The sequence below is a fragment of the Acartia tonsa genome, chromosome 14 (assembly GCF_053477335.1).
Source record: "Acartia tonsa isolate MP-2025a chromosome 14, ASM5347733v1, whole genome shotgun sequence".
In the NCBI taxonomy this organism is placed as follows: Eukaryota; Metazoa; Arthropoda; class Copepoda; order Calanoida; family Acartiidae; genus Acartia; species Acartia tonsa.
In genome coordinates, this window is record NC_137273.1 from 1940147 (window position 1) to 1952375 (window position 12229).

Here is a 12229-nt window from a genome sequence, read left to right on the forward strand (position 1 = left end):
AATTTTTAGTAGCGAAGCTACTCAATGAATGACGTATGTTTTCTAGCAGCTGCGCCTCTAGGGGTATATAGACTAAACTTATCTCAGGACCTATGTAAAGTCTCCTTTTAAATGGAGAACTCAATCGGTGGCCTTTGGAGGCATTTCAGGAATGATTAAGGGGTGGGGGTGGGGGAGGAGGTTTCCTACCTTAGAATAGTTATAAACCTTCCCATGGCCTATAAGAAAAAGAGAACCATATCAGCCAAGCGGCAAGCGAAATCTTACAATACAAACAAACAGACAGAAAGACTTCTTGTTATTTTGATATAAACATTTGTTAGTGATTCGGTTCTAATGGATATTATTTTCCTTTTCATTTATAGGCTTCACTGCAAAGGAGAACTATATCGATCTATTGGTCCAGACACAGAAAGATAGAGAGACATCATGTTATTTCTATATAAAGATATGATAAAGTTTAGTTTAGTTTAGTTTAGTTTAGTTTAGTTTAGTTTAGTTTAGTTCAGAGAGTCGGGCTGAGAACACGCATTTTGCAAGCTCTCCCCCGCCCTACCCCATGTGTTAAGCTCAGTTCTACCTTCCCCCTCTCTCTCAACTAGTTCCCCTCTCCCCACTGCCCGTGGTCACTCCGCAGTTGGAGGAAAGGGAAGACACTGTAGCCAGAGGGCACCTCGTATTTAGGCCTGGCAATGTGTATGTGTTAACGTATCGGTCAATTGTTAGCACAAAAAAGTGAAAATAAAACATTAATGAATTAAAAATTTTTTTTAAACTTATGTGTAACCTAATCGCTTTAATTTAATGAACAATTTTTGGTGAAAACACTCTCAAAATTTTTTAATAATTTATCGGTCTGGCAACATTTTACCGGCGCAAAGTACTCCCGACAAATAAGCTCTCCCATTGGCTAACATTTTTTCGCGTCCCACCATTGGTCAGCTGACCCACACTCACTCAGCACCCTCGGATCCGCCATCTTCACTTCATCATGGCCTGTAGTACGTGTGACAACCCAGAATATTGGTCAAAATTTAAAACAAATTTGGACGCTGCTTTGGATGTTAAGTTTAAAGAATACGATGCGAATATAGCTAAGGTAAGGGATGAGCTTATTCATAGTACTTTTGCCAGTCATAAAACCGAAATAAACGATATTAAATTGAGAGTCTCAGATTTAAATGTTAAAATTCAATCTATCGAAGGTATAGAAAATTTCGTAGATGCTAAATCTGTTGCAAGTGAACAAAAAGCGATTAGGACCACGATTACACAACAAAAAGACTATCTAAACTCTGTCGAATCGTCGAGAGAAAATTTCGTCAAATTTCAACTTCTACAAAACTCGATAAGAGAGCAAAGGTGTCGCGATTGGAGTTGTAGAATAGTGAATTTTCAGCAGCCGTGGAGCCGTGAAAATATTACAGAGTTTATCATATTTAGAAACATTATAAGGCCCACCCTTGAAGCCGCTCTTAAACGTGGGGAATTAGAATATATTCCCTCACATTTTTGTGATATCGTCGAGCGTGCCCATATGCTCCCATATACAAAGGGCCAGATCCCCGTTTTTATTTTTCGTTTTATGTCTAGATCCTACCTCGACGCGTGGATGAACAATAAGAAGGCTGTGCTTGACCGTTACAACGCCGAGATCAAGAGGTTCAATCCCAGGAACAACGCGTCACCGGTCCCGTTCTTCCCCAATAGGTTAGTCCAGGCGAAGCAAGATATGTCCGACCTCAACAGGAAGACCATGACCTTTGTATATGCCACAAACCAGATTTCGAGGGCCAAAGTCGCTGGCCAACATGTCCAATTCCAGCTCAAGAACGGCAGCCGCTGGATACGCTGCCTTAACCCATTTGGCAAAGACCTGAAGGAAATGGCCCAACCCATACCTGGAAGCGAGGATTTTTTTCTGTCGGAGGCACCGCCTATCCTTTGTTTCAACAAGTTAGCGCCTGAGGAAAGGAAAACATTCTTCTCGAATCAGGCTGATTTAACAGAGGATGACTTCCCAAGGCAGTTTAGTACGATTACAGCCCACCCTTCCAGCACGGTTCAACACAATTTAACGTCTGCCCCTGCCCCAGTTCTTGGGGACCTGGCTGTGTTTCCTCCCATAGTCTCTGCCGCAACCGCCGCACCTAGTGCACATACAGCCGTTGCACCAGCCGCACAGCCCACACAGTCAGTACCTGCCGCCGTCGCATCCGCCGCCGCCGCTGCCGCTGATTTCACTGCCGCACCTGCCGCCGCGCTCACCGCCGCACCTGCCGCCGTGACCGCCGCCGCACCTGCCGCCACGTCTGCCGCACTTGCCGCCGTGTCTGTCGCCGTACCTGCAGCATCCATTGCCGCACCTACCGCCACACACACCGCCGCACTTGCCGCCACGTCTGCCGCATCTGCCGCATCTACACCTGTCGTTGACTCAGCACCTTCTGATCCTGTTGCCATGAAGGCATTTACCGTTGACTCAGCACCTTCTGATCCTGTGGCCACGAGGGCCAAAGCTAGAGACACCGCCAACAAAGCTAAGCAAAGCAAAGCAACAAAGGCGGTAATCACAACATGAAGATAAGTATCTTTTACGACGTAAAAAAAGGTACCTAACAAAAAACACTCAGCTTAGTTATAGTTATTATTATTGTCATCATTTTCAAAATGATCTATTTCGGAAAATTGAAAGTTTTGTATCCACGTGAACTCTATAATATTATAATATTATTATTATATATTACCTAAGTTGTTAAAACGCCCACATCGCATATTAATTTCAATCTATTTTTCTTTTCTGCTGATTAACATATAAAATACATGGAACTTGTATGAAAATGAGTAGGGGGAACTAAACTAGCTTTAAATGTGTTGCCACCCCCAACACACACATAAACTAAACGCTATCGGAATAACCATAGTAAATATGGTAATTTTTTTCGCTTTAACGATAATATATTGTATATTAACTATTTTTATTTGTCCACTAATATCTACTGTGTTTCAGATGTCCATACTTGATGTTAAGACGATTCCTCCTGCGGTGCTCCTGGACCAGCTCTGCTATGACAAACCTCCCTAATGATCAGATTAACCAGGATTACGGTAACTTAAACGATAACATTGGTCTAAATCTTATGAATCCGACTTACGGCGACTACTTTAACGATTTCGAGAATGAATTCGGAATAAATTGCGTTTTTTCAAGTGAACAAGGTATCGTACAGAAACTGAAAACATTCAATGAAAACCTTCTCAATATTTTTAGTATTAATTGTCAGTCATTACATTCTAAATACAATGATATTGTCTCCACTGTAGACTTCTTTAGGCAACATGATATCCACTTAAATGTTCTGTGTTTTCAAGAATTATGGCTAAATAAGGATGTAAATATGGATTGCTATGGGATTAATAATTACGATTGGCATGTTAAACTCCGCACAAAAAATAGGGGGGGAGGGGTAGGTATTCTAGTAAGCAAATATTATAAAGTAGATAAACTATTTGATAAGTTTTCATTTAAAGAAAATATTCTTGAATCTATTTGCTTAAAAATTTCCCACAATGGACTTAAGTTTTGTTTACTAAACTGCTATCGGCCACCTAATCAGAATAATGCTGAAATAGAAGAATTTTTTGAACTTTTTTTAGACCTGATTGATAGAATAGCAGCTTTAAGCATACCATACTTCATTGTGGGAGATTTCAATTTTGACCTTTTCAAAATAAATAATATAAATAGCAACTCCATGAGAATTATTGAGTCTTTTTCTTTTAACGGTATCATAAATACTGTTACCAGAGCTACTAGAGTAACTAGAACCACTGCAACCCTTCTTGATTTATTCGGGGTAGGTAACTTTATTCAAAACCTAATGTCTTCCTTTGTTTTAACATCAAAAATCTCCGATCACTTGCCAATTATTAATTCATTCCGAATAGACAAAGTAAATAAACCCAAACCTCCAGATTTCTTTGAAAAAAGAGAATTGAATGATGAAAACTTTGATGCCTTAAACTATGCACTCTACCACACTAACTGGAACCACGTTTTAAGTCAAGACAACACAAACATTGCTTATGATAACTTTATTTCAACCTTTTTGAGACTTTATAATGAAAAGTGTCCAGTTAGAAAAAAACGTAAAAACAAACGTACCCAGCCCCAGCAGCCTTTCATGTCAGATTATTTATTGCGTTGTAGATTGCATAGAGATATTTTGTACAGTAACTTTTTAAAAGACAAAACAATTGAAAATGAAAGTATTTACAATGTCTATAGGAATAATTACAATAGGCAAGTGAGAAGAGCAAAGATTGATTACTACAGAAAACAAATAAGAGATGCAAACGGGGATGGGAAAAAACTCTGGAAAACCCTAAAGGAAGTCATTGGGTTTAGTAAATCTTCCCCTGAATGCACATACCTTCAAGTAGGCCCAAACAAAATTGAAAATGACCAAGAAATAGCTAACAAATTCAATCGTTACTTTAGTCAGATTGGGTCTTCCCTAAGGCCTGAAATTCCTTCCACCCCCAAAAACTTTTTTGAATATTTACCACCCCCATGTCAAGATTCCCTCTTCTTTGAGCCATTGTACCCCTTCAAGGTTATTAATATCATTCGTAGTATTAAACCTAAGCGTTCCACAGACATAAATGATGTCTCGATGTATGTTCTGTCTCGCTGTGCTGATACCATTGCCACTCCCTTAACACATGTTTATAATTTATCACTTCAAAATGGCACTTTTCCTGAAAAAATGAAAACTTCCAAAATAGTTGTCCTTCACAAATCAGGTTCACTCAGCGAGGCAGATAATCATCGAGGAATTTCACTCATTGACAACTTTTCTAAACCCATTGAAAAATATGTCTGTGATACGCTGGTTAAGTTCTTAGAAGATCGGTCTTTTTTTAGCAATCGCCAGTTTGGCTTCATGAAAGGGATCTCAACCTTTCACAATGTATTGAACTTAAGCACATTGATCACCCAAGCACTCAGTCGAGACACTTCCTGTATGGCCATATTTTTGGACATAAGGAAGTGTTTCGACATGATAAATAGGGACATCCTTTTTAGCAAACTGGAGAATTCAGGGATAAGGGGGGTTGCACTTGAGTGGTTCCGTAGTTACTATGCAAATAGAAAGCAGCGTGTATTTTTTAAGGGCCTTTTTTCCTCTACAATTGAATTCATTATCATTGGCGTACTCCAGGGGTCAGTCCTGGGACCAATTCTTTTTTTAATTTTTATCAATGACCTTGTTTCATGCAGTGAAGAGATCCTAATCAATCTCTTTGCTGATGACGCAGTGGGCTTCATTGAAAAGCAGAATATTATTCAATTGATTAACCTTGCAAAGGAGCTTGTCCCCAGACTGACCCAATGGTACAATGCCAATAAACTTCTCATTCACCCCCGCAAGACCAAATGTATGGTCTTTTCCTCCCCCCGTGAGATACTCACCCCCGCTGAGCTCGCCGCTAAGACCAACTTTGAAGTCTATGTAAACATGAATAATCATAATGAAAATGATGAGTCAAAAATCACTAAGTTGGATCTTGTGAGCGGTACCAATGAGGGTAGTATCAAACACTTGGGAATTCAATTGGACGAGAAAATGAAGTTTTCTTATCATCTCGAAAAAGTCTATAGCAAAGTCTCTAAAATAATTTATAGTATGAAAGTAATGCGTCATTTGTTGGACAAGAAACACTTAAAGCTACTCTATTCTTCTTATATTAAGTCGAATATCGAATATTGTTGTCTCCTGTTCACTGCCTGTCCTATGTATCTGTTAGCACCAATCATTAAGTTGCAGAAGCAGGCCATTAGAATAATCGAAAATTTGCCAAGCAGAGCTCACACAGCTGAATTCTTTAAATCTAATGGTATACTTCCGTTTAACCTGTTAATTGAATTCAATGTTTGTAAATTTATGCACGCCTATAAATTAGGCAATTTTCCCAAAATCTTTGAAAACACCTGGAATTTTGTTCAAGACAGACATACGTATGGCACTAGGAACAGGAACAACTTTGCTTACGAACCGGGCACCAATAGAAACTTTCTCCTGCACGCCCCTCTTAACTCTTTCCCAACTATATTCAACAACCTTCCACTTGAAATTAAACTAATTGATAATAAAAATACTTTTAAGAAAAAATGTTTTACTTATTACCTAAACAAGATTGAGTTTTAAAAAGCAAAAATTTTATTTTTTTTAAAAAATATTTTCAAGAAAAATGTTTTACTTATTACCTAAATAAGATTGAGTTTTAAAAAGCAAATATTTTATTTTTTCTCTTCCTTACTTAACAATTTTTGTTCTAACTAAGTTTCTATCCGTATTTTTAGCCCTCGACTTTCTGTAAGCATTTAATTTCTTTATTAAAAATCAATAAAACAGCATTTCTTTAACCTCAAATCTCAACGAATAGGTTCCGTAGGAACCGTCACACATACCTATGTATAGAGTAGCTTGGCATAGTTTGTTTCTTATCCATTTTATTTATTTTACATTTTATATTTTGACTTTGACTTCTTCCATTATATTATATATTTTTATCAAGCAGCTAACGAATCGCGCAACCTCTACCTCTATCTATCTAATAAAAAAATACAAAGTTTTTTTTAGAATTTTGACCGAAAATATATTTATTTATTTAAATTTAGATATCAAAAATTTTGTAATGACTATCGCTGACTGGTTAAGCTCATGTAGTGGGCATAGCCATCTACTCGTCGTAGTCGCTGGAGTCGCCGATGTCGTCGGGTTCCTGTTGGAGGAGCTCCTCCACAAGGTCCTGCTGGACGGTGACCAGGCGGTCCATTGCGGCGATGGAATCCATGTTAGCCTGGAAGGAGCGGGCGTACGTGGGCATTACTGATATTAACCTCACGACTAACCCATAGTTGGAATACATCATGCGGAGGATTTCCTCATCGATGGCGTCGTTGCGGAATCTCCGCCACATCAGCATGTCGCCCTCGTGCACAACGCCCAACAACCTCCTCTTGACCATAAACCAGAGGTCCAGACAGCGCCTGTCTACCCCCGGAAATGGGAGTAGATCAGGCACTGCCGCGAGATTCAGCAGCTGCTGGACGCCGTGCACGGGTACAGGATCATCGACTTCATCGCTAGAATTGAGCATAGCGATGAGCTCCTGCACCTGGTCATGGAGGGGAACATTTTCCTCACCTCCAGCCTCCTCCGGAACTTCCGGCGCCCCATCTGGTAAAGCACCTTGGCCTTGTCCTACTTCCTCTTCTTGATCTGACATCTTGGAGACAATTGAAATTTGACCTTACCTACCCCATATTTATACCCCCCTTGTGTTTTAATACCATGCATTATGCAATCTTAATTTAATTTATTAATTAGTAAATAACTTTCCCCACTTCCGATTTCCCGCGTATTTCCCCTATGCTTTACAACCAATTGTCTCCCTCCCGCCCCTTCTTTCCTTTATTATACTGTGCTTTACCGGAAAACCACTATTCCCCCCGCCCCCTATTTTTTCTCCCCCCCTAGCATATACCAAACGATAAGCGCCGCTCCGTCTATCTGGCTGGTAGCCACGACCGCGCACAAACCACTCACCACGCCCCATTTTCTCCCCCTCGTTTTTTCTCCCCTCCTCCCCCATACCTGTTCAATTCCTTGACCCATCTCCCTTATTCTAACTAGTCTCTCACTTCATCAACTTACATTTCTTATCCTTACTTTTTATGCTAATACTAAATTAATCCATAGCAAAATATTATTTAACAGACATCCTATTACTTTATACATCTTTAAAATAAAAAATAAAAAGTTCATAGCAAGATATCTAGGATTTATTAAAAAACAAATCAATGAATTTATGGTAAATTATTTTTAAAATTATATTTAGCTACTTTTTTTAAAAAACTAAACTGTATTATTTATTTCTCATTTTGCAGATTTTTTTTCTGTTGATTCATTGTTGATTTTTTGTGAACGCCTTGCGGATATTTCCGCGGTTGTTTTTGCGGATATTTTGCGGATATCTTGTATATAAAGTCGTAGAGAACTTGACCATAACTGGTCCAGACCGGAAATGGCCAACTTCTGGAGCTATAGTTGGAGACAAGCCCCCTCTTGTGCAGTTATCCGCTCAGCAATTTCACCTAATTTAGTTTCATGATACTCCATATCCTTGTTTGGGTTGTATAGTGTGAGTGCCAACTCGGTTTCTAAATAACCCTGTTGGTATAGTAGACGGGCTACCTCACGACGTACTTCCTCACTGACATTGTCACCATTAACTATATTGAGAAGTCGTTGATATGTTATTGTCAATCTATTGCGTAACGGCTGCCACATTTGTTGGTATTCTTCCTCTCCGAACATTTTCGTGCCTAAACAACAGTAAGATTTAAACTCCACTAAAGCAAAGCTATAACCAAATTGTGCGCGCACTAGCACGCCACAGACTTTTTTTCATGACCCACTTTCACCCTTTACTTTCAAAAAAGAGTGAGATCAAGTTTTCGAGCACAAACCACTCTCCCCTCTCCTTCCCTCACCTCACCCTCCCCCATATTGTTGCCCCATTCACAGCCACGCTGTGACCAGTTCTCAAACATAAAAATCAGATTCCGGAGGAATCGAACATTACATATTTAGGGACACACTCCCATTATCAAAAAACCAAAATCAGATTCCGTAGGAATCGCACATGACCTATTCTTTATTCTGTACAATAGTACAATTGTACATCATAGGATTATTACATCCATTCTCAAGAAATAAAAATCAGATTCCGTAGGAATCGAAACCAACCATTACACCTTGTTCACTTAAGTACATGATACAATTATATATTAGGATATCTTATTCATTTTTTGGATTTTTGGATTTTTGGATTAGACCAAGTGTTATCGCGAGATTTGCCGTATTCCTGTAATTATTGGTGTGGAGATGTCCTTAGACCCGGACAAAACTCCACTCTATAATGAAAATAATTTGTTATAAAGGAAACTGTCTATGTAGAGCTGAAAAGGGATCACAACGGGAATAGCGACTCCTAGTGGAGGTTTTGGTTCCTTAATTGTTCCGAATTTACGCTTGGAGAAGTTGCAACTGATAGTAGGAGGATGTCTGAAATACACAGCAAGATATTTTATTCTTTCATTGTTAAGATTATTATTTATTTGCACATAAAAACATTGTATCGGCTTAGCAAGCGTCAAAGTACACCAGTGGCTCCACAACCCTTAAAGGGTTATGCTAACTATCTGGTACAATGTTGCATGGAATTTTTATTGTAAAATGTTATCTTCATCTTATTCGAACTGGCCTGGTAACTAGGTGGAGACGAAGTTCGGCCAATTCCATGCTAGGTACTTAATAATAGTTATTATGTATATCATTATATTATTATCAAACCTGCATCAAACATAACAAACCAGAAGAATCAAACAAATCAAAGCATAGTAACATAGTGTATGATATATATCTAATAAAATATGTTGTACCTTTGAGGAAAATAAATCTTATCTTATCTTATCTTATCTTATTGCTTCAGTTCTAATGAACATAATTTTTCTTGTCGGCTTTATAGGCAATATATTTTTTTCTGCGTATTTTCTATTGGTCAATGTCACTTTTTATTGTGGTTGGGGGGGTGGGGGGAGGATCAATTTTTGTTTTTACACATGAAGGGAGGGGGCATTGGACAGTCAATTAGTCTTGTACCCAAAGTATGGTATTTTTTCCGCTTACAAACTTTGGGTACTTTTATTAAGTCTCGATTGGATAGTACAAACATTACTGTGTACTGTGTACTGTGTATTTTCTATTTGTCAAAAACACTTTTTATTGGGGGGGGGGGGGAGGGATAATAATTTTTTTTTACACAATGGGACTGTATATTACTATGGTATCCAAAGTATTATAAGCATGATCTCTTACCTGGTTAAAACTTTGGGTACCTATATTAATTGTTGATTGAATAGTACAAACATTTAGTATCCTTACTTTTCCACTAATGATTTAAATCTACAGACGGGATAATTTTGTTAGTATCATTGAGGAGGTAAAACATTTCATCGTCCATTGTTAAAAAAGATCTATTAAATAAATTGACTAACTTTATTGAGCTATATAAGGATACTTTATGTATGCCATGAGATTGTTTCAAGCTATTTTATAAATCAAAGGTTCCTTAGAGTCTAGGGGCGAAACATTTTTTTTTATAAAAAGAAGTAAAAAGGGACTAAATTTATTTATTGAAAAAAATGTTCACATAAATAAAACATTTTAGGGACAGGTGCTTTTTTCCCAGGGATTTTAAGGGATAAGACAATGGATGGTAAATTGATATACATCCCCAATGACAATTTACTAAACTACCCCTTCTGTTGATTGGACACTAGATATAAACCAACTGATCAAAACTCAATAAATGTTCCCGAGGTTGTCTAAGCTATCGAATAAGAAAACTTGGTTATAAAACTTTGGGTACAAGTGAAATTTACAATCTAATGTCCCCTCCCTCCCTGTTTTTTCCTCGTTCTTTATACAATATTTTAACAAGTACTTAAAATAAAAAAAAGTGCTTTAAAAAAAAAGAGGGGAGATTTTTTATAAACAAGTATTTACTATTGCTAAAATGTTTAATAAATCCCTTTAAATAAATTTTTAAGGTTTTTTGTCTGTAGCTTATTTTTCGATAATTACTAAACCGATTAAGTTCTCCATTTTATGGAAGTTTCTTAAAGAACGCTGGATGGTTTTGGGCTATTTTCTACTTTCCTTACTCCTTCGAATACATAGCTCCTAAAGCTAGGGGCGCAACCGCTGGTATTTATTAAAGTAGTTTTGATTTTCTTGTTTGTATGTATGTGTCTCAAGACTTTAAAAGGATTGTACGGACTGTTCACTTTTTTATCAGGCGGTTGATAGAGTATAGAGACGCAGCCTTTAATAAAAAATTGTTTGTTTTATTAAAAATCTTAAATTAGATGTGCTACTCTTTACAAGGAAGCTTCCTTTTCGAAGTGTTTAGTAGTTTTGTATCAAATCGTATTATAGACTGCTTTCCGCTTATTTCAAAATGAAATTGACCGAAATACGATTCTATATGTGATTTTTTCAGTATGGCTGAGAATCGGTTCTAATACAGCTGATATTAATCTGTTTCAAAGTCAAACTGGAAAACAAGGAAAATGGAGCTTTAAAATAATAGCATGATCGTTGTACTATATTGTAGGTCTATTCAAAACCAGAGAGGGAGGTGACATTGGTCTGTTTATTACACAAAGTCCCCAATGCTTTATAATAAAGTTTTCGTATTCCTTGGCTTTTATGGACTTTTGTTGAATTTTTATTGGTTGGTTCATTATGTTGATTGGCCAACCGTTTCATCAACAATATGTAATATACAGATTGGGTAATCTTGTGTATCATCTTTGGGGGTGTACACCAATTTATAAGCTATTGTCTTATCCCTTTAGATCCCTGATTTAAAACAGTAACTACCTTTAAATTCAGGAATTAAGGGAGGGGACAATTGAATGATAAATTAATCTTAACCGAATAATTCTTTCGGAGGGAAGAAAGTGCTAATTTAATGGTCAGTTCGTTCATATAGATGGAGAGGATGAAAGCTTTTAGTCAACTTTGAGTATCACTTTATAAGAATACATAAAAGTCTGGTGCTACATCCAAGTAATATTGATTGCTGTAGTTAAAATTTGCCATGATTGTCCAATCCCTCACTGGTTTGAATTACATCTTAAAGTCATTTATTAACATTATTATAACAATATTGAAGTGGGCTTGTTTAGACTTAATTTATAATGCAATAGTTTGCAGATTAAAATCTCTAGAACCGCGCCACAATATCTCGTGGCGCACCGTGGGAACTTTTCTGTCCCTTCCCTTGTGGGAGTAGAAAAATTTTCAAGAAGGTAACTTTTTATTTGTTTCCCCCCCCCCCCCTGCTCCCTTCGACTCCTATTTGATGTGCCCCCCTCCCTAAAGAGTTATCTTAATAAAGTAAAATAAGATTAAGGCAAAAACTAAATATGACTTATATCAATGGATATATAATATACGTGGATATATTGAAAATCTGGTTGCTGATATGGACCTCATTTATTGGCCAGTTCTTTTATCCAGTAGGAGGGGAGGGGTTGGAGTCGATGTGGGTAGTTTTGCCTAATTCGAGTATCACTTTTTTGATCTTA

The 12229-nt window shown here is 37.6% G+C and overlaps 1 protein-coding gene across 1 annotated transcript; it reads left to right on the forward strand.

Annotated features, from left to right (window-relative positions):
- The first annotated feature begins 469 nt into the window (after positions 1-469).
- On the forward strand, positions 470-3143 carry LOC145306039 (uncharacterized). Its single transcript, XM_080147970.1, has 2 exons — positions 470-1099; positions 1594-3143. Exon 2 carries the CDS (start codon positions 1613-1615, stop codon positions 2579-2581), a length of 969 nt encoding a protein of 322 aa, XP_080004096.1. The 5' UTR covers positions 470-1099; positions 1594-1612; the 3' UTR covers positions 2582-3143.
- The last annotated feature ends 9086 nt before the right edge of the window (positions 3144-12229 follow it).

Coding starts and splice junctions, on each gene's coding strand:
- LOC145306039 (XM_080147970.1), top strand. CDS start 1,613: ATGAACAATAAGAAGGCTGTGCTTGACCGTTACAACGCCGAGATCAAG.